We start from the raw sequence: 20,034 nt of genomic DNA, 5'->3' as shown, positions 1-20,034 counted from the left end.
TCAAAATTAAAATTTTCTCCATAAAGATTTTGTCTTTGAAATGTTTGATGAAACGGTAGCAAAGAAAATTTCATTGAATATTTGAACCAAACGATAAGCACGTCTGATCCATTTGCTAAATTCGAAGAACCCGAAGGAACCGGACCGCACGTGATAATCGTGGACAGATCAGGGACCCAATCGTAAATAGACCGAAGCGCTAACCGCTTTTGCCCCACCTCCCCGGCTTTCACGTTGCAGCCGTCGCGTGAAGTCCCTGCCGCCTCCCCCCTCCCTCTCGCCGCGCAGAGCCCAAATCGCCGCGGATACCTCGGCCTCAAGGCAGCCGCTGCGGCGCCGCGGTTCGCGCTCCGCCTAGGACCCGCCTCCTCCTCCTCCTCCTCCTCCGCGGCGACCCATGGCTTTCCTCGCCCCCGCCATCTCCGGCGAGGTACGCGCCCGTCCAGCTCCGCTTTCCCACGGAAAACCTGGATCGCCTGAGCCGCTCGGGCGATCTGTCTCCCGCGTGTTCGTCGGAGGGTTTGGAGGCGTCGTTGTCGTTTCGGCTATGCTATTGGTCGTGTTTTTGTTTAGTTTGCCAACTGGATTTGGGTTGGGGCCTTGGGGGACGAATGTGCTGATTGGGTTAGGGCGCGGCTGAATCGTGTTTAGGCTTTGAACCGAAAGGTTGTGGCAGATTGTGGCAGACGGGGATCTTCTGTTTGTTGTTTTATCAAGCGCCCGTAACGTCAATGTGATTGCGCCAAGTATGGTTGTCTTTACCTGAGAATCTAGTGTACCCCGAACTTTTCTTTCACACTGAAGCACGGCATTGAGTTGTGGGAGAACGGAGACAGTTGTTCTGTAACTACCCTTGCTCTTGCAATGGAATTTGTCTTCCTGTTAGTTACAAGAGTGTTGCGCTAAAAAAGGAGCATGGCTAAAAATGTCTAGTGCATTGGAAGAAATTTCGAGTTTCAAGTATTTCTATATTAATCCATTCACACGTCATGTGAGCTAATTCGAGGTACAAACCCACTTGAATATGCTCATACTCACCAAAGCTGAGATTTATTTTGGGTTCGGCGCATTTCTATTATGCGCATGGATTCAATTTAAATGCCTTTTGTGTAGCAAGTTTGTAACACCTGGACCTACTCACTCGCCAAGAATATCTTGCTCTACCTGTTTTTTTTCTAAGTATTGATATTCTTGGCGAGAAAAACAGGTAGAGCAAGGTAGAGCAAGATATTGATGCTTTGTCTTAAAACTTCTGCAGTTATTGATGGTCACGCGCCAAAAATATCTTGCCAAAATTTAATGGTCGAACCAACAGTTATTGATGCTTTGTCTTAAAACTTCTGCAGGTGGGTTTGCGGCTCTTATTGGCTCCGCTAAGCTCTAATGTAGTCATCCGTACAGCCAGGTACTTCTTAAATGTAGTAAAATTTATTGTGTTGTGGTATCATGTTGTTTATCTCTGTGCTGTGCTTCCTGGAAGTTGGAAGGTTTTTTATAGTTGAAAAGATTGACAGCTTATTGTGTACCTATAAGATAGTCTATGCGATGAACTGGTAAATGGACATACAGATGTCCATAAATTTCAGTGTATCCGGTTTATATATTTTTTACAAACAGGTAATGCTGGCAATAATCATATTTTTCATATTAGCAACAACTTCAACCTATGTGAGATGGGCATCTTCTGTAACTACAACATTTTTTATCTGCTATTAGAAACACGTGCTGGTCTTAATTGATGTAATAAACAAAAATGTACCATTCTGGCAATCCTTTTCGAAAATAGTGTGCTACAATCATAGTTGGGGTTTTTTATTCTCATTCATGCTGGTGCAGTTGTGCCGTGGGGATTGGTCTACCTGTATACTCCACTTTCAGAGCTATAGAGAAGAAGGATGAAAAGGAGAAAGAGCGGTTGCTCTTGTATTGGGCAGGTCCGTAATGAAATGAACCTTTGTAGTGATTTTTCATATTACGTAATCAACTTCTTTTAGAATTGAAGAAAATGCTGTACAAACTATTGCTATATTATCCTTATGGAGAAAAATTGCAACATATGTTGTTGTACTTTATGGAGTTCTTTATCGGTTGTATGCAATATATAAGAAGTCTTCTAGATCCAGTTCAAGTGATTCAATTATTTTTAATAAGAAAGTTGTTCATACCAATGAAATAATATATGCACCATGCAGAATGACCCACTGTTTTTAATATTGCATGGAAGACAGGATTTTTCCCTATCGTCTCAGCATGATTTCTTAGCTGATAAAATGCTACTGTGGTTGATGAGTTGTAGACTTGAGACCTGTTTCGATGCCATGGTTTGCAAAAACCATGGTTTTAAGAAGCTACAGTTTTGAAATCAAGAGTTATACAATACCACAATTCAGAAAAAAGATGTCCGGGTTCAAGTTTATAAAATTCTAGAAAGACTGTAGAAACTACGATTTATTATATCCAAACACCGCATAGTTTCTTCAAAACCATATTAGCTGGCAAAACTTTAGTGTTTTTCGAAAACTCCAAAAATAGTTTCCATCCAACCAGGGTGTTAGCGTTAATAGTATAAGAATGAGTAAATTTTAGTGTGGCTGGAATCAAGTGAACAAATTTAAAAATAGCTGTTGTCTCTATTTTGGTCCATGTATGCAGTCATTTTGCTCTTGCTTGCTGCTTGTAACATTGGTATCTGAATGTCAAAATGTTTTTGCAGTGTATGGATCCTTTAGCATTGCTGAAGTCTTTGCAGATAAGCTTCTTTCAAGGTATGGATATCTGATTTTATTGAACTGTTTTAAATGTTTATTTTTGAATGACTATTTCTTGTTTGTTGGCACATATGCACGCCATGAATAGCAATGACACTATTCAGTGAGCATTCGGTTCTGCAACCTTGCAGTAGATTCCATGTACACTTGCTACCTTGAAAAAACTTCTGGTTAGAAAATCTGTTAGAAAATGATGTATTGAGAGTCTTTTCTTTTGAGTTAAGGAAGCCCTTCAGCAACTTGTTGCATTTCGTTATTGTGCTTTACATTTTGCATAGTACCATTTTATTTCCCCTAATGGCATTCTCATTTTATTGCATCATCTGTGCATTTTATTACTGTGCTTTATATTTGTCATAAGTAACTTTCCTTATATTGTGCTATTCATCAAGATACTATCTGAACATGTGTCTATTGCTGTTCTCCAGTGTTCCTCTCTATTATCATGTGAAGTTTGCTATCCTTGTGTGGCTCCAGTTCCCTTCAAACGGGGTAAGATTCCCTTGCCCTCCATCCTCTTCTCCAAATTTCTGCTAGGCTCAACTCTACCACTTACCTTCTTGTGATATGACTTTAGCTCAAATCCATGATATTGCTGACTTATTTGCACTGCCCCAATCTTATTTCCCGTTCTACTGTCAAGAGCTTTGTTGCTTGACCCAATCAAGTTTTATCTTGTAGTGGGACTGTGGGAGTTTGTCGAGAACTTTGAGACTACAACTTTGTATATGTTTTTTCTTTCTATGGCTTATGAATTATTAACATCATATCCATGTTTTCTTGTGGCAAGATTCATGCTGCCTTTTGGACTCATTTTTTTTGGTGCTTGCTGTATCTTAGATGATGAATGTTTTGGTAGAATTCAGGACATTTGGTTTACTTATAGCTGTGTTCTTTTACTTTCAGGGATCCAAGCATGTGTACAATAAATACCTACGTCCATTTTTCCTGAAACATCAAGCAAAAATTGATAGATTTCTGAATATTCTGTCAAAGGAACTTGTAAGTGTGCTTTTTATCATCATAGACATTCTCCTCCATGGATATAAACTGACAAAAGCAATACTGTACAAAACCAGACGAAGTTTGTCAGCAGCCATGAAGATGAAATTCGTTTTATAGAGAACATGGCCATCAGAGGTGCTACCACAGGTATATAACTGGAATGACCCTGTATGACAGAGTAATGAACATGGGCACATGGCATACTTGTAAGACAATAGCTAACCGTGCAGGAAAACGATTTAAAAGAATTGCTAAATTGGGTGTACCGTCATAATAAATAATAAAGTTCTGGTTACAATTTGGATATCAACATGTTATGGTTGATATTCATTTGGTCTCATATGATTGCATGACATGCTGTTAGTTCTCTACTGCAATGTAACAACTATCAGCTTGTGCCCTCAACATGACTTAATATGTCAATAATGCTTTGATTTCATGGAAAACCAATTTTTGCTGCTTATATGTTTGTGACAGCAAACAACATCGTAAATGGCCTTGACCAACCTGATGAACCGCAAGCAATTAATGCAATTGAAGGTCCGAATCCAACTCCAACGGAAGAAGCTGGTGGGTTGGGATCTGAGACTTGAGCTGAACTTGCTGTCACTGCTCAATTTCTCTGGCGAAGCAAATGGCATATTGTTGGATGTGCTACAGAAGTGTCCATTCAGGTCATCCAGCTTGTTTGGATTGTGAATACGACCATTCCTGAAAGGCTAGACCTAGAAACTATGTTTTTAGTTTTAGTTAGATAAGTATAATCTATAGCCACTTAAATGGGTGTTGGACAAATATGCAGCATTCAGTTGTCTACTTTATAAATATGCCTGAGGTGTAAGATGCAGTTCCATGTCCTGTTCGCTTTTTCATCATCTTGATTTGTGTCATCTTTCACGTTAGAGGAATTTGAGGCCTGCAATGAACAAGCTCGAATTAGAGCATGAATTAGTGATCGCTGGGTTGCCGTCTGTTATTAGATGTGTTTCATCTTGCATGTTTCGAAACATCACTTGTGTATGTTTTCCTTTATCTAGTATATATTTATGTATGCATCGACTGATGTAGTTAAGCTGAATCAGCATGTTCTCAATTTGCTGTAACTAGAAATACATTGATGATTGGAGCAAATCCTGATTTGGAATTTGCTGAAACAGCGCCACGTGATGGTTGTTGAACGAACTCGCTATGGACCAAAACGGTATGTTGCTTTCGACCTAAGCCGCGCTCACCTTTCTGTTGGGAATGCGGCTGCCCTGAGTCTTGACCCATTTTTCGTTCAACGAAGAACATGTCATACGCCACGTACCTAAATCATCTCAGCAGTCCTACCAAATTCGAAATGCATTATGTAGTCCTTGGTAATTTTGTTTAGAAACAGAAATCAATTGTAATGGTCCTTCAACTCATTAACCCTTATGAAATGCAATTGTCTTTCAGGAAATAGTTGCAGCAGAAGAAAATTCCTAACACTTGTCTTTATACCCTTTGGCGTTTTGGTTACACAAAGTTCTGCTGCACAGCTAGAATTGGGTCCAAACCTGGGGTTCTCATAACAAAATCAACAGGAACGCAGACTTCTTTCGTAATGGACCATTTTCACAACCAATATTATTCAACAGGAAATATGGAAGTACAAATGTATTAACCTGAGGACAACAAATTGGAATTATCAGTGTTTTTATGAAATCATTCATTGATAAATGAGGGGAAAAGAACTATAATCTCTTCTGTTACAGAGATCAACACAATTACTATTGACTCATGGTGGACCATATGAATTCTACCGTATCTGAACTAATGAAAAGAATACTAGTTAGGACCTCCAAAGTAACGAGGTTGTTTACCAATTCCGGGCAGCTGCTTTCAGCTACCAATCTCTGACCGAATTGCTTTGCTGAAGACCACCATCTCTGACTTTGCGAACAAAAATTTCAAGAATACAAAAGAATATTATTATTTACTAGGACAAATAACTATTCTTGGGTAACTAATCCAGCAAAACGAATGTTTGGTCCACGTTTGCAGTAAAAGGCCTCCCTTGACAATTATTTCGGCTCCAAGTGCATCTGCTGCTCAAGCCAAGAAGCAATCATCGTCTGATCCACTAAATCACCCTGACTGCTCAGGTCAGGCCTACTCATAGGTCCAGAGGCCATGCCTGCCATTTCACCCCTCTTGCCATTCAGCTCAGCATTGTTCACCAGTGACTGCACCCATGACACATCTGGCTCCTCTTCTGCAGCTCCTGGTTGCGCAGGATGCCTCAAACGGACCAGCTCCTCATTGTCAACACCCCAGTCAACCTTACTCTTCGGGGTACCAATGTTGCCCCATGAAGCATTAAGATTCCGTGGCGAACCAACAGATGGCAACTGATGCTTGTTCACGGACGAGAAATGATCAAACATGTCACGCTGTGTGACAGTAGCTCCAACACGGGCACTTCGAGGAGATGTTGGCTCCATGGTGCGAGGGGACCGAGGAGACATGCCACCAAATGGAGAATGGATAATTGATGGATCGAGACCCCTTGGAGAGTACATCCTGTTGGTATTAACTGGTGACAGGAGGCCCTTTTGTTGGTGAAACTTGTTTAGGAGGGCTGATTTGTGTGCTGGTGAGTAGACTGAGTGACTTTGGTCATTGGTGAACCTTGGTGACATTGTCATGTCTGAAGCATACACATCTTCGAGGTTAGATGGAGCAATTGCTGTTGGCCGAATGCTCAGACCACTAGAAAGACGGGGCTGGGATCGGCTGCTTTGTGGGAGGTTGAGCGCTCCAAGGTATTGTGATTCCCATTCCAGGAGCGCGCCAAGGTCATCAGCCTGTGCATCTCTTGCATTGAAAGAAGAACGCAGCCTGCTACCTTGGAGCCAATGAGCAGCAGCACCTCCACCATTGCTGGCAGCCGATGGCGACAGCGGGGGTGGCACAAAGTGCCTGGTAGGAGATCCAGGTAGAAGCCCAAGAGCAGCAGCAGCAGCAGACATGTCAATAGATGAAGATGCACGGGGAGACAGCAAACCTGCACCACTATTGTGAGGCACATGGCGGAGCTCATCTTCATCGTGGGCGAAGAAGCAGATGCGGCGGGCACAAGCTGCGCCCTCCTTGCAGAGCCTTGTGCGGTACTGCGACGGGTGGAGCCAGCTCTCGAACACACCATGGGAGAACTCGCAGCAATCACCACTGGGGCAGCCACCAGGGCGGCGGAAGTTGGGGCAGGGCACAGCAGTGTACGGGTGCTTGCGGGGGTCTCGGCGGCGGGCGTTCTCGCCGGGGTGCACGAACGGACACTCGGTCCAGTCATGCGAGTAGGCCCTGGAGCAGGGCCGCACCTTGAATGCGAACATGCGGAACTCATCGGAGGCATAAACGCTGCTCTTGATGTCCGGCAGCGTCGGATCCACCGGGTACTCCTTCTTGGCACGGTCCACGGTGATTGGGGACAACGAAGATGACCGAGAGGATGGCGACCTGTTGCCCTCATCCGGCGAGGACGAGCCCGATGGCACCAAGGTCGCGACAGCTAGACCTCGGCGGCGGCCAAGGAGCATCTCCAGATCGCCCAAGGCGTCCGGCGAAGCAGGAGGAGCCAGGATGACGTCCGCAGGGAAGCGGCCGGCGGCGTCGGGGGCGACCGGGTCGGCGCCGGCAGCAAGGAGCACCTTGACGATGGCGACGGCGTTCGGCGAGCCGCCGGAGGCGGCGCAGTGCAGCGGGGTAGCGCCGTCGACGCCCGGTCGCCGGTTGACGTCGACGCATCCCAGGCCGAGCAGCAGCGACACAACCGCCGCGCTGCCGTACGTCGCCGCCACCATCAGCGGCGTGCGCGGCTCGTACGCCTTGCTCCGGCCGTACCACAGACCCACCCCGTCCGCCAGCTCCGCATCGCCGCCTGCCGCCGCGAGCTTCTCCCGGAACCCCGCGGCGTCGTCCGCCGCCGCGAGCTCCAGCAGCTCCGCCAGCAGGTCCCGGCGGCCGCCGCTGGCGAGATGCGAGCGCGCGGCCTCGCCCGCGCACGCGAGATCAGCAAGGTCGCCCATCGCTCACTCCGCCCGGCAGGAGCTCAGCGCATCTGCATCCACGGCAAGACGGCGAGGACTTAGCTAGATTCAGCAAGACGCGGGGGGGGGGGGGGGGGGGAGGTAACTTCGAAACGAGATCAGGAAATCATCAAATAAGGAAGGCAAGAAAATGGAAAGGAGGGGAAACGAACTCCAAGAATCCGAGCACGCGTTCCTTGGAAAGAAATCAGGCTATCCAATCCGGATAGAACCGGGAGCAATCTCACCGATTCGAAGCCCGGATCGACGCGAGAAAGGAAAGCAATTAACGAGCAGTATTTACCTGCCCGCGATGATCCAGTCCCAATCCAATCCAATCCAGCGGGATCCAACGCGCCCCTTCACTTCCCTTCCTCGCGATGGTCGCGTCGCCGGCCTCCCCCTCGCCCGAGAAGAGAAGCCGAAACTGCTTTGGGGAACGGCAGTGATGGCGAGGAGAGGTGAGGAGGGGAGACGAGAGGGCGACGGAGCAAGGAGGACTCGCAGTTTACTGGCGGTGGTGAGGTGGAGGTAACTTGTCTTATTCCTCGGGCACCACGTCCTGCCTCGTCCAATCCGCTGTCCGAAACATCTCACTGACAAGTGGGCGTCACTATCCTTGGGGCCGCTTGTCATGTGTGTGGTTGAGCGGAGAGTTGGTGCGGGTCGGTCGGGGGTTTATGCAGGAGAATTTACTGCAGGTGGGGCCCGCGCGGGATTCAAACAGCCGGGTGCCGGTGCGCGGTGCTGACCGCTCGCGTCACAGTGGGGTCGGGGAGCAGCGCGGGGGTGGCTGCCGCTGCGCGCCCGCCACGTGCCGCGGTGGAGCCCCATCCGGCCGTCGGCTCGCGGCACGGACGGCCAGGGATCGCCTGTGCAGGTGGTGGACGGGAGATTCGGCGCCGAAAGCCTCGGTTGCATCTGCGTCGCGGTACGGGGGAGGGTCGGCGCGCGGAAAGGTCGTCGGTGGCGTCGCCTGGGCCGGGTGCATGGCCCGGCCTCGGACGCACACGAATCTGAGAAACGTGAAACGTGGGCGTGGACCCAGGGCGCGGTGGGCTTGGTCCAGGGAGCGCGCGGACGCGTCCGGAGCTCGAGTGGGCCGCAGAGGTGGATTGGATGCGGGGTTGGTGAGGTCCGGTCCGGCCGAGCGCGCGGGGGGAAGGGAGGAGGGGTGGGCCCCGTGGCGGAGCCTAGGACAGCGGTCAAATCTCGGGGCTGCCGGTGGCGCCCACCTGTCGGTGACTGCTGGGGCGGGAACGGGGACGAGACGGGAGTAATGGAAACCGTCGCGGCAATAACGGAACGGTTTCAGGTCTGCCGGTCAAACACGGTCCTGGAGGTGCAAATCCGGGAATGATGCATTCAAATCTCGCAGAGATAATACTGTTGCGGACACAAGCAATCCATACCATGGCTGTATGTATATTGTTCTATTCACAAGTAATATGCAACAATTTTAAATCACTATCTTACAATTATCATCTTAAGACTACACGTAAGTGATATCATAGCATTTACTGTTAGTTTCTATGTATTTGTGTAAGATACGGTTAGCTGCCACACACATAGCCATTAGGACACAAGTAAAAAGTATTCCATTCTCACGCCTCATGTACCCCTTAGGCGGTAAGGGATAGTTTATTCCCTCTTCTTCCTCCTTGAGTTTTATCGTGGATAGAGTTCCGATGACCTGGGTACTTCATCGTCGGTTGCATCTTCTTGTTGTTCTTGTTGCAGTTGTGATTATCTACTTTCTTATCATCACCTCTAACCGCGAACGAATCTCCGAGGCTTCCTCCAACAAGGTTTTTGCAGATTCCTCTACTTTTTTTTTCTCTTGTTGATTTGAGCTTTTCTCACTTCTAGATTCTAATACTATGTTGCAAACAATAGAGAACACCACAACCAGCGTTAGCTACCCAGACACTAATTTTGTTCAAGATGAGGAAATTTGCAAATCATTGGCTCAAGACTTTGAGGCGTCCTTCACGCTACAAAAACGTGGCAAGAGTTAATTGCCAGAAGCATCTATTAGCATTATCATCGTCAAGCACACAACTTGGTATTGAAGGGTTGATTCAAGAGTGTTTGATTCAAAGACGAGCAAGAGAAATGTACCTCAACCAACTTCAATCTCAAGGACAAAGACAAGAGAGACCATTACAAGGACCTCAGCCCAGAAGCGTTAGAAGAGTTATTAGATGTTTTTCTTGTGCTTGTTCGTCAACCTTCTCTATCTTCTTTGCCATAACCCCCATCGAGGATGTTCACCTTCGCCTCCATTAGTGGTACTTCTGGTCGTGCTCCATTGCACGCGATGTTTTTCTATTTTTATACATTTCATAGTGATCGGACACATGTAGCGAGGCATGTACCTATACTTTTACTAAATAAATGTGTGAAAGTCTTCATCTTAAATTTGTTAGAGGTTGATCTCGACTCGGTCAAGGAGACCGAGCGGGAACGCGGCCTGATCGGGGGCGCACAACCTCTTTCTTTTGGGTTGTGGGCCCCCGGTCGCACGCGCTACATAAATAGGGAGGACGCTGGCACACGAACCAATGTTCGCCGTGCTCACGCCGCCCCACAGTCTCAAGCCCTACCGATCTAGGGTTAGCGCGGAGCGACTGGAAGCGCCCCGCCTCCGCCGCCACTCGACCTCGACCTCACCCTCACCACCCTCGGCCAATGGCGGACGCGCAGGACAACGCCAACGCCCCGGCGACCGGAGCTGTTGCTGCTGCTGCGGCAGTGCACAAGCTGCTGCTGCGGCTGCCGCCGCTCAAGTGGAGGAGCAGCGGCGCCTAGAGGAGGAACCGCGAGTCGACACCGAGCGCCGCTGACCGCAGATCCTTCCCACCGACTTCGGACCCGAAGGTATGTCTCTACCGCTTCTCTCTCTCTCACTCTTCGATCTATTGCACTCGAGATATGATAGAAAACAAGAAGGGGTTTGGGTCCAGTTATCCTAGATTGTTCATGTACACAATGGTATCAGAGCCAGGTTGGTCACCTCAAACCCTAGATCCAGAACCCAGAAAAAGGGGATGGAATTCGGTTTCGAATTGGAAGAAATTGAGAAGAATCGATGCGAATCGAAAGAGAGAAACAACAGAAAAGCCGATTCCAGAAAACCCTAACCCTAACCCTAAGAGACAGGGGGGTGCGTGACTCACCTGGCCCTTTGCGCACCAACTCCTCCTTCTCTGGGCACCCATGGTTGCGGCCGCGTGCGAGAGAAGAAAGGGGAGGAGAGGAGAGAAATGAACCTAGGGTTCAGGGAGAGCTGGCGCTCACCGCCGTTTTGTTCGGCTGAAACGGCCGGATAGCCGTCGGATCAGATCCGATGGCCAAGTGCGACCGGCACCACGCCGGGCCGCAAGTCTGGTCCGAACCGCCCGATCTCTATTGAACGGCTCAGATTAGATCCAGGCCGTGAATCGGGTCCAAATCGCCCGATCTCTATCAAACGGCTCAGATTAGATCCGGCCCACGAGTGGGGTCCGGATCGCTCGATCTCTATCGAACGGCTTAGATTAGATCCAGCCAGAACGTCGGCTCCGAACCGTCAGATCATGATCAAACGGTCCGGACCCGATCTGAGCCCAGGTTAGTGGCCACGAGACAGGTCCGAACCGTCAGATCATGATCGAACGGTCCGGATCCGATCTGAGCCCAAGTTAGCGGTCGCGAGATAGGTTCGAACCGTCAGATCATGATCGAACGGTCCGGACCCGAAGAAATCAACCCGCGGTCCAGCACGTCGGCTCAGAATCGTCAGATCATGATCTGACGGTCCGGACCCGATCTAAGCCCTTTTCTTTTACATTTTAACCCCTGAGCTTATGCAATATGAGCTTATGCAATATGGGGTCTGTCGTCCCTGGACGTGGTGCGAGCGCCGGCACCGCAGTCGCTGGGCCGCGTGCGCAGAGAGAAAAGAAAAGGACCGCGCAAGCTCTGCGCTCAGAAAGAGAATATAGAATTTTTCCTTTAAGATAATTAGAATTTACAGAGAATTAATTTTGATTATTATTTCCGCTGCGAGAATTACTCTGTAAACAAGACTTCATTAGAGATAAATGCATAGAGATTTTATGGTATTTTATTTTATTAACCAACGTTAATTTCATGATATGCCATATGTATTGTTATTTTAAAGATCTAAGTTACATATTCTGAATTTTATCAAACAATTAATTTTATAATATTTTGGCATGATTTAATTTTGACCAACGTTGAATTTAAGTTGTCGGTACCCCGGGACTGGGGTACCCCCTCTTGCTGTGACTAGGGAAGAGCCTCGTAGTTATCCTTAACTGCGCGCCGACGGGCTGAGCAGCCGGACCGGAGCCCTTCTCACCCGGCCAACGGCCCCGGACCCGTTCCCTGCTCGGGAAGGGTCCGGCGACGCCACGCGTCCCGGGAAAGGGAGCGCCCAGCCCAAACAGCCGGGGGCTCCGGACCTCCCGCGGAGCCCGGACCTCCCATGGAATCCCGGACCCCCATATACTATCCGGACCCCTCGGCGCGGAGGGAACCAGCATCCCGCCTGGGGCTGGTCCGGAGCCGCCACGTGTCCGCAGGCACGGGCACGCGCGCGGCCGCTAGGCTTCCACTGGAAGACTCGCCCACCTAACCGCATTCAATGCGGGAGACGTAAGTGCGCTCTGACACACCAGAGCCCGAGGCGACTTTAGCCGGGCTGCACTATTGATCGCGCGTTACCAAGGCGCACAGTGCAGCCGCTGGCGCCGCCCACGCCACGAACGTCAGCCTGCTACGCCAGTTGGACACGATGACTCGGCTTCGCCCATCATGACGCCTACGTGGTAGACCCAACAGTCTACGCTGCAACCTACGCTACCGCAACGGGCGTCTCGTCGACAGGACAGGTGAATCCTCCCCTCGGTCAGAGAGTTTACAGGGCGACGAGGCGTATACGGGAAGAGATCCTCGGCCACTGTAGCACCATTAATGCCTCCTGTGCAGTATACTATACATCCACGTTGGCCCCATCTGTCGGGGTCCAACGCATGTGTACGCGTCTCCCTTGGACTATAAAAGGGAGACGCCCGTTATAGAGAAGGAGGGGGAAATTCAGACCCAGATTCAATCCCAAGCTCAACCCAGAGCTCTCTGAGAACACAAGCTCGGACACAGACGCTCTCAATCTCTTGAGAGCACAAGCAATACAACACACAGTGGATGTAGGGTATTACGCTCCGGCGGCTCGAACCACTCTAAACCTTCTGTGTTCATCGTGTTCTTACATCTAGATCGGACTAATCCTAGCTACCCCCCGAGTTCATTCTCCCTCAGGGCTTAGGCGGGTGCATTCTGCCACCCGGCTGAGTTTCACCACCCGACATAAGTCATGCAAGAGATTTTTGTGGCATTTTGTATCTCTTTTGACTAACGATGTTGTTGATTTAACCGATGATGCAAGTGCCGCAAATGTCCTGTCGCAGTTGGCAACGATCAAGCCTCTGGATAGGACGAACTACTCCAATTGGAGAGAGAACATTGAGCTAATGCTTGGTCTGAGTGACCTAGACGATGCACTCACAAGTGCAAGACCTGCTCCTCCACAAGTGGGGGAGCCAAATTTTGAGAACAAAGTCATGAAATATGACTTAGAGAGAGCAAAATAGGAGAAATCGAACAAGAAGTGCTTGATGATTCTGAAATGCTCCATTGTGGATGCAATTAAGGGTTCAATCCCAGAATGCAAGACTGTCAGAGAGTACCTAGATAGAGTTGCTGCACAGTTTGTGGGCTCCTCTAAGGCATATGCCAGTACCTTGACCAAGCAATTCATCAACATGAGGTATGATGGGTCTGGCATAAGAGCATACATTTAGAAAATGTCCTCTATGGCAGCTAAGCTGAACAAGTACTTCAAGACAGCTCTCCCAGATGAGTTTGTGGTTCACATAACCATGCAGTCCTTGCCAAAGGAATATGAGACCTTCCATGTGAACTACAACAACACTGTGAAAGACCAGTGGACTTTAGATCAGCTCATGGCTCAGTGTGTCCAAGAGGAGGAAAGAATCAAAGCCCGCAGGGGAGACTCTGTGAACCTTGCCCAGTTGAAGAAGAAGAACGTCCACTCTAAGCCAAGCTTCAAGAAAGCAGGTCCGAGTGGATATGGAGGACAAGGGCCCTCTAGCAGCAGTAGCAGTTCTTCTAAGATCACCACCAACTCTGATGGGACAAAGATCTTTCCTGTTCCTATAGATACATGCTTGCACTGCAAGAAGAAGGGACACTACAAGAGAGACTGCCCTGACTTCTTGAAGTCGCTGCTCAGAAAAAGTAAGGATGAAATTACCTTTGTTGATGAATCTTTATATTTAGATTATTCAGTCAATATTTGGTGGATTGACTCTAGTACAACTATGCATGTTGCAAATTCTTTACAGATCTTCCGTACAAGGAGGGACCTTCCAAGGGGCCAAAGAAAGATTAGAGTGGCCAACGGGAAGGAAGATGAAGTCAAAGCCATTGGAGATTTGAGTTTAGTATTAGATAATGGTTTTGTACTTAATTTAAGAGATGTTTTATTTGTACCCTCCCTGAAGAGAAACTTGATATCTGTTTCATGTTTGGATGATGAGAATATTCATTGTTATTTTGGAGATCATAAATGTTTGATTCGCCATGATAATAGAGATGTTGGTCTCGCCGTTCGACGAGACAAACTTTATTTGCTTTCTCAATGTGATGTTGCGAATGCGATAGATACACATGATTCAGAAACAGATGCGAGTAATAGTAAGAAAAGAAAAAGAAACGCTAATGGTGATGGAGAATCTTCGTCGAAATTGTGGCATTATCGCTTAGGCCACATTTCGAGGGGGAGGATAGAACGCTTAGTAAAAGAAAATATTCTCCATCCCCTAGACTTTGCAGATTTAGAACAATGTGTAGACTGCATTAAAGGCAAATTTGCAAAGACAATCAAGAAAACAGCGAAACGCAGTTCAAGGGTTTTAGAAATAATTCACACAGACATTTGTGGCCCATTTTCTGTGACCACAGTGGACGGATATGATTCTTTCATTACGTTCACAGATGATTATTCGCGATATGGTTATATATACCCTATCAGGGAAAGATTGGAAGGTCTAGATAAATTCAAAATATTTAAATTAGAAGTGGAAAATCAGCTGAACTTAAAGATAAAGATAGTGAGATCTGATCGTGGGGGGAGTACTACGGTCGCCATACTCCCTACGGTCAAGCTCCAGGACCTTTTGCAAGGTTCCTACAAGAAAATGGGATAGTAGCCCAGTATTCAACACCGGGCGAACCTCAACAGAATGGAGTGGCAGAAAGAAGAAATCACACTTTAATGGATATGGTCCGAAGCATGCTGAGCCACTCCACTCTTCCTATAGGTCTGTGGATGGAGGCACTGAAAACCTCCATTCACATACTTAACAGAGTGCCCATCAAGTCAGTATCCAAAACTCCGTATGAGTTGTGGACCGGCAGACAACCCACCCTAAACTATTTACATGTTTGAGGATGTCGAGCTGAAGCAAGATTATTCAACCCTTCACTGGGAAAATTAGATGAAAGGACAGTCAGTTGCTATTTTATTGGCTACCCTGAGAGATCAAAGAGTTTCAGATTTTACTGTCCAGACAGACACACAAAGTTTGCAGAAACTAGACATGTTGTTTTCTTGGAAAATGACATGATCAGAGGGAGTGGAGCAAGTCGAGAAATTGATTTAGAGGAGAAAAGGGTATATGCCCCGACTCCGATAATTAAAGAACCTTATTTCTCACTGCCCACAAAGATTACACCTTCAATGCAAAGAACTCATGACATAGTTCCTGATGTGGATGTTGAATCATCCGGCACAGCTCAAAGTGAAGAAATTCGTGAGACGTTGGCCCCAATGGTGCCAACCCCTGAGACTTTGGCCCCAACGGAGCCTAAGCCCTAGGATGAAGAACAAGAGACTATGCTTGGTGGCCCGTCACCACAGCAGCACCAGCAACAACAAGAACAAGAGATAGAAAATGATATACCCATTAGAAGATCGCAAAGAGTTCAGAAACCAGCGATCTCTAGTGATTATGAGGTATACATTGTTCAAGACATGAACTCAGAAGAGGACCCTGTCACTTTCGAGGAAGCCATGAAAAGTCCCCATTCATCCAAGTGGCGTGTAGCCATGGAAGATGAATTGAAATCAATGAAAGAGAATAAAGTTTGGGATTTAGAAGAAATTCCTAAAGAAGCCAAGATAGTAGGCTGCAAGTGGGTCTACAAAACTAAACATGACTCGAAAGGAAAAATAGAAAGATACAAGGCAAGACTTGTAACGAAAGGATTCACTCAGTGAGAGGGCATTGATTACAATAAAACCTTCTCACCAGTTTCGACAAAAGATTCCTTTAGAATAATTATGACCTTAGTGGCTCATTTTGATTTAGAACTACATCAAATGGATGTCAAGACAGCCTTTCTAAATGGAGAACTGTCAGAAAATGTATACATGGCACAACCGAAAGGTTTTGTCATAGAAGGAAAAGAAAAGTTGGGGTGCCTCTTGAAGAGGTCTATTTATGGCTTGAAACAAGCCTCTAGACAGTGGTATCTCAAATTTGATGAAACCATAAGAAGATTTGGTTTCGAAGAAAATAAAGAGGATAACTGCATCTATGTGAAATTCTTGGGAAGAAAGTATATATTCCTAGTTCTATATGTAGATGACATCCTTCTAGCTAGAAGTGATATAGTTTTGCTGCTAGAAACAAAGAAATTCCTATCCTCAAATTTTGACATGAAAGATATGGGGGAAGCCTCGTATGTCCTGGGGATAGAAATCCAAAGAGACAGAAATAGAGGCGTACTAGGGCTATCACAAAAGATATATATAGAGAATGTCCTGAAGAGATATGGCATGCACAAAAGCGAGCCTAAGCCTGCTCCGATTACACAGGATGAAAAGTTTGGAAGTTTCCAATGTCCAAAGAATGAGTATGAGCTCGAGCAAATGAAATCAGTGCCATACGCTTCAGCTCTTGGAAGCATTATGTATGCACAAGTTTGTACTCGCCCTGATTTGACGTTAGCAACCGGGTTACTTGGCAGGTTCCAGTTGAATCCAGGGAAGGATCACTGGAAAGCGATTAAGAGAACCCTGCGTTATCTGCAGGGAACTAAAGGCCTCATGTTGACCTATAGAAAACAGATGCCCTAGAGATAGTGGGCTATTCAGATGCCGATCTAGCAGGGTGTAAAGACACCTTAAAGTCCACATCAGGGTATGTATTCTTGCTTGCTGGAGGAGCGATATCTTGGAAAAGTGCTAAACAATCAGTTGTTACGTCGTCGACAATGTATGCTGAATTTATAGCATGTTTTGAGGCCACTGGGCAGGCAATGTGGATCAAGAAATTTGTTCCCGGTTTGATGCTCATAGAAAGTATAGAAAGACTACTTAAGATATACTGCGACAATGACCCAGCAGTATTTTACTCCTATAACAACAAGTCAAGTGCTGCTGCCAAGCACATTGAACTCAAGTGTTACGTTGTTAAGGAGAAAGTCCAGGATCAAACAATAGAAATCGTGCACAAGAGCACAAAAGAAATGATTGTGGATCCGCTTAAAAAGGTATCTCACCCGAAGTGTTTAAGAAACACGTAGCCGCCATGGGTTTAAGCGAGTGCCTATGATTCTAGACTTATGGGTCATTTAGACATAACCTCTCCCCACAAGTAATAATAGATATGTTTTGAAACAGAAAGATGCATCGAGTTCAGTGGATTAGGGGGAGTAGCTACCCTCCAAAAGGTTCATTGAGCTTAATGTGTTGATCTGTGGAGATTCATGAGAAATGGAACCAACAAAGAAAAAAAGAATGAGAAACGGAACTAGAAAAGAAAACCAGATACATCGAGATCAAAGGGGGAGAATGTTAGAGGATGATCTCGACTCGGTCAAGGAGACCGAGCGGCAGCGCGCCCTGATCGAGGGCGCACAACCTCTTCCTTCTGGGTTGTGGGCCCCCGGTCGCACGCACTCCATAAATAGGGAGGACGTTGGCACACGAACCAACGTTCGCCGTGCTCACGCCGCCCTACAGTCTCGAGCCCTACCGATCTAGGGTTAGCGTGGAGCGACTGGAAGCGCCCCGCCTGCGCTGCCACTCGACCTCAACCTCGCCCTCACCACCCTCGGCCAATGGTGGACGCGCAGGACAACGCCAACGCCCCGGCGACCGGAGCTGATGCTGCTGCTGCGGTCGCCGCCGCACAAGCTGTTGCTACGGCTGCCGCCACTCAAGTGGAGGAGCAGCGGCGTCTGGAGGAGGAACCGCCAGTCGACACCGAGCGCCGCCGACCGCAGATCCTTCCCACCAACTTCGGACCCGAAGGTATGCCTGTCCCTCTTCTCTCTCTCACTCTTCGATCTATTGCACTCGAGATATGATAGAAAACAAGAAGGGGTTTGGGTCCAGTGATCCTAGATTGTTCATGTACACAAAATTAAGAGAGAATATTTTTGTACAAGTATTCACCCGTTCTGAACTACTAAGATGCAACATCAATACTTTTTTGTGCAAGTGTTCCACCAGTTCCGAACTACTAACTACTAAGATATACAAAATTCTCTTTTAGTAATGCTCCAAACTAGGACATGATGAGTTAAAAACGGCCCGGACATGATGTGTTTATTAGCACATTGCAACATGCCATTCACGGAAGGAGTAGAACTGTAGAAGCTTGGGTTGATTTCAAGTGGGGGCTTTGAAATAAACGCGCAATATGCAGAGGAAGTAAATACAACCGTCGATAGTGAGATGCCGGTAGTGATTTCGTCAATTTTAAGATCTGATGGTTCAGTCTCTCGGAGGTGATCGTAGAGGTAGAGTTGCGTGCGTATATTCATAGAAATGAGTGTGCGTGTATTTGTAAGCATCTGTGTTGTACCGTGTTTCGAAAAAAATAGTGTACGTCTATATCTGAAGAAGGATGATTCGAAAATCAAACCGATCATATCTTTTTTTTTCTTTTGAGCATGATCAAACCGATCATATCTATGAGGATCAAATCCGATTAGGCTGACTGAATGCGCGAGAGTGCCCAGTGCGTAAACAAGTCGGGCCAGTGCTGCTTCTCCAGGCCCACACATCACCGGGTAGGCTTCCCACAGGCCCGGTCTAGCCCGCGAAACTCTTGGGGTCCACCTCTCCATCCAACTCGGCTGCCTCGTTTTGCCTCAATGCATCTCTCACCATTTCACCAAGTCACCACATCGTCGTCCTCTCTCCACTTCAGCAGCGCCAGCGCCCCGCCACGCCACGCGCCATCGCCGCCGCCGGTCCTCTTCGCCAGCGGCCACGTCTCCGGCGTACCACCGCCGGAGAACGTCGTACATCTCGAAGGGAATCCTCCTCCTCCTCCGTGTTCATGTCTTCGTCGTCCTCTCAGCTGGACCGCATGGACTGGGAGATCCGTCCAGACCTGCGGCTGTTTCCATTTTCTGGTAAGGCCCATCACCCTGCTTTGATGGATTATTGCTTGAATCCTATTGCGTGGGATCTCATCTTTGCTGCGAGCGATCGAATCCGCGCCTCGTTCGCACTGCCCGCCGGTTAGAAGTGGATTTGTTTGCTTCAATTGCTTAGCCACGCGCTGCTAGTCCAATACATGGCATACATCCATCTATTGATGGCTCGATTTCGCTCTTCTTCAGCATCTGGCAAGAAATAAGAATGCAGGATCGATCTCAGTTGACTCCCTAGTCCGTATGACTTCATACCGGTGGTGCTGATGCAATTCATTTTGCAACTCGTAAAAAGGTTGAGGATCGACATCGGCCCCTTGCTCGTGCGTGGATTGATGGAGCGATTTGTAAGAACCACCCAACTTGACACCGCTTTAGGCAAACTGTCGGTCATTATTCATAAGATGAGAGCTAACACGTGCTCACCCGAGAGTGTGCCACGTGTTAACCCATGTCTAAGGACTCGAACGACCGACATGTCATTCATCTAAAATGGCATCAAATCCGGTAGTCCCGGTATGTGCTTCACCGCATTCCCAAGATCATGCACACATACCGTTTACAAAAAGTACATCACCAACGAACCACAAGAACAGTTTTAAGAATAACAAGAATTCAACAATTAATTATTACAAGTTTAACATAGGAGGTGTTGACGCTCCTTAGAG

General features: G+C 47.5%; 2 protein-coding genes across 2 annotated transcripts; one reads left to right on the top strand and one right to left on the bottom strand.

Moving 5' to 3' along the window:
- The first annotated feature begins 236 nt into the window (after positions 1-236).
- On the top strand, positions 237-4,752 carry LOC120692087 (HVA22-like protein k). Its single transcript, XM_039975305.1, has 8 exons — positions 237-430; positions 1,347-1,405; positions 1,837-1,934; positions 2,714-2,765; positions 3,197-3,260; positions 3,675-3,770; positions 3,848-3,920; positions 4,251-4,752. The coding sequence occupies exons 1-8, from the start codon at positions 398-400 to the stop codon at positions 4,364-4,366; spliced, it is 591 nt and encodes a 196-aa protein (XP_039831239.1). The 5' UTR covers positions 237-397; the 3' UTR covers positions 4,367-4,752.
- Positions 4,753-5,360: 608 nt separating this feature from the next.
- LOC120692080 (zinc finger CCCH domain-containing protein 50-like) lies at positions 5,361-8,343 on the bottom strand. The gene is made up of 2 exons (XM_039975295.1): positions 8,130-8,343; positions 5,361-7,857 (listed from the first exon to the last, which is right to left on the bottom strand). The coding sequence occupies exon 2, from the start codon at positions 7,823-7,825 to the stop codon at positions 5,822-5,824; it is 2,004 nt and encodes a 667-aa protein (XP_039831229.1). The 5' UTR covers positions 7,826-7,857; positions 8,130-8,343; the 3' UTR covers positions 5,361-5,821.
- Between the last annotated feature and the right edge of the window lie 11,691 nt (positions 8,344-20,034).

This window comes from Panicum virgatum, chromosome 2K (genome assembly GCF_016808335.1).
Source record: "Panicum virgatum strain AP13 chromosome 2K, P.virgatum_v5, whole genome shotgun sequence".
Lineage (NCBI taxonomy): Eukaryota > Viridiplantae > Streptophyta > Magnoliopsida > Poales > Poaceae > Panicum > Panicum virgatum.
The sequence above is the reverse complement of the archived record's forward strand: the minus strand, read 5'-3'. Positions and strand labels throughout refer to the sequence as shown.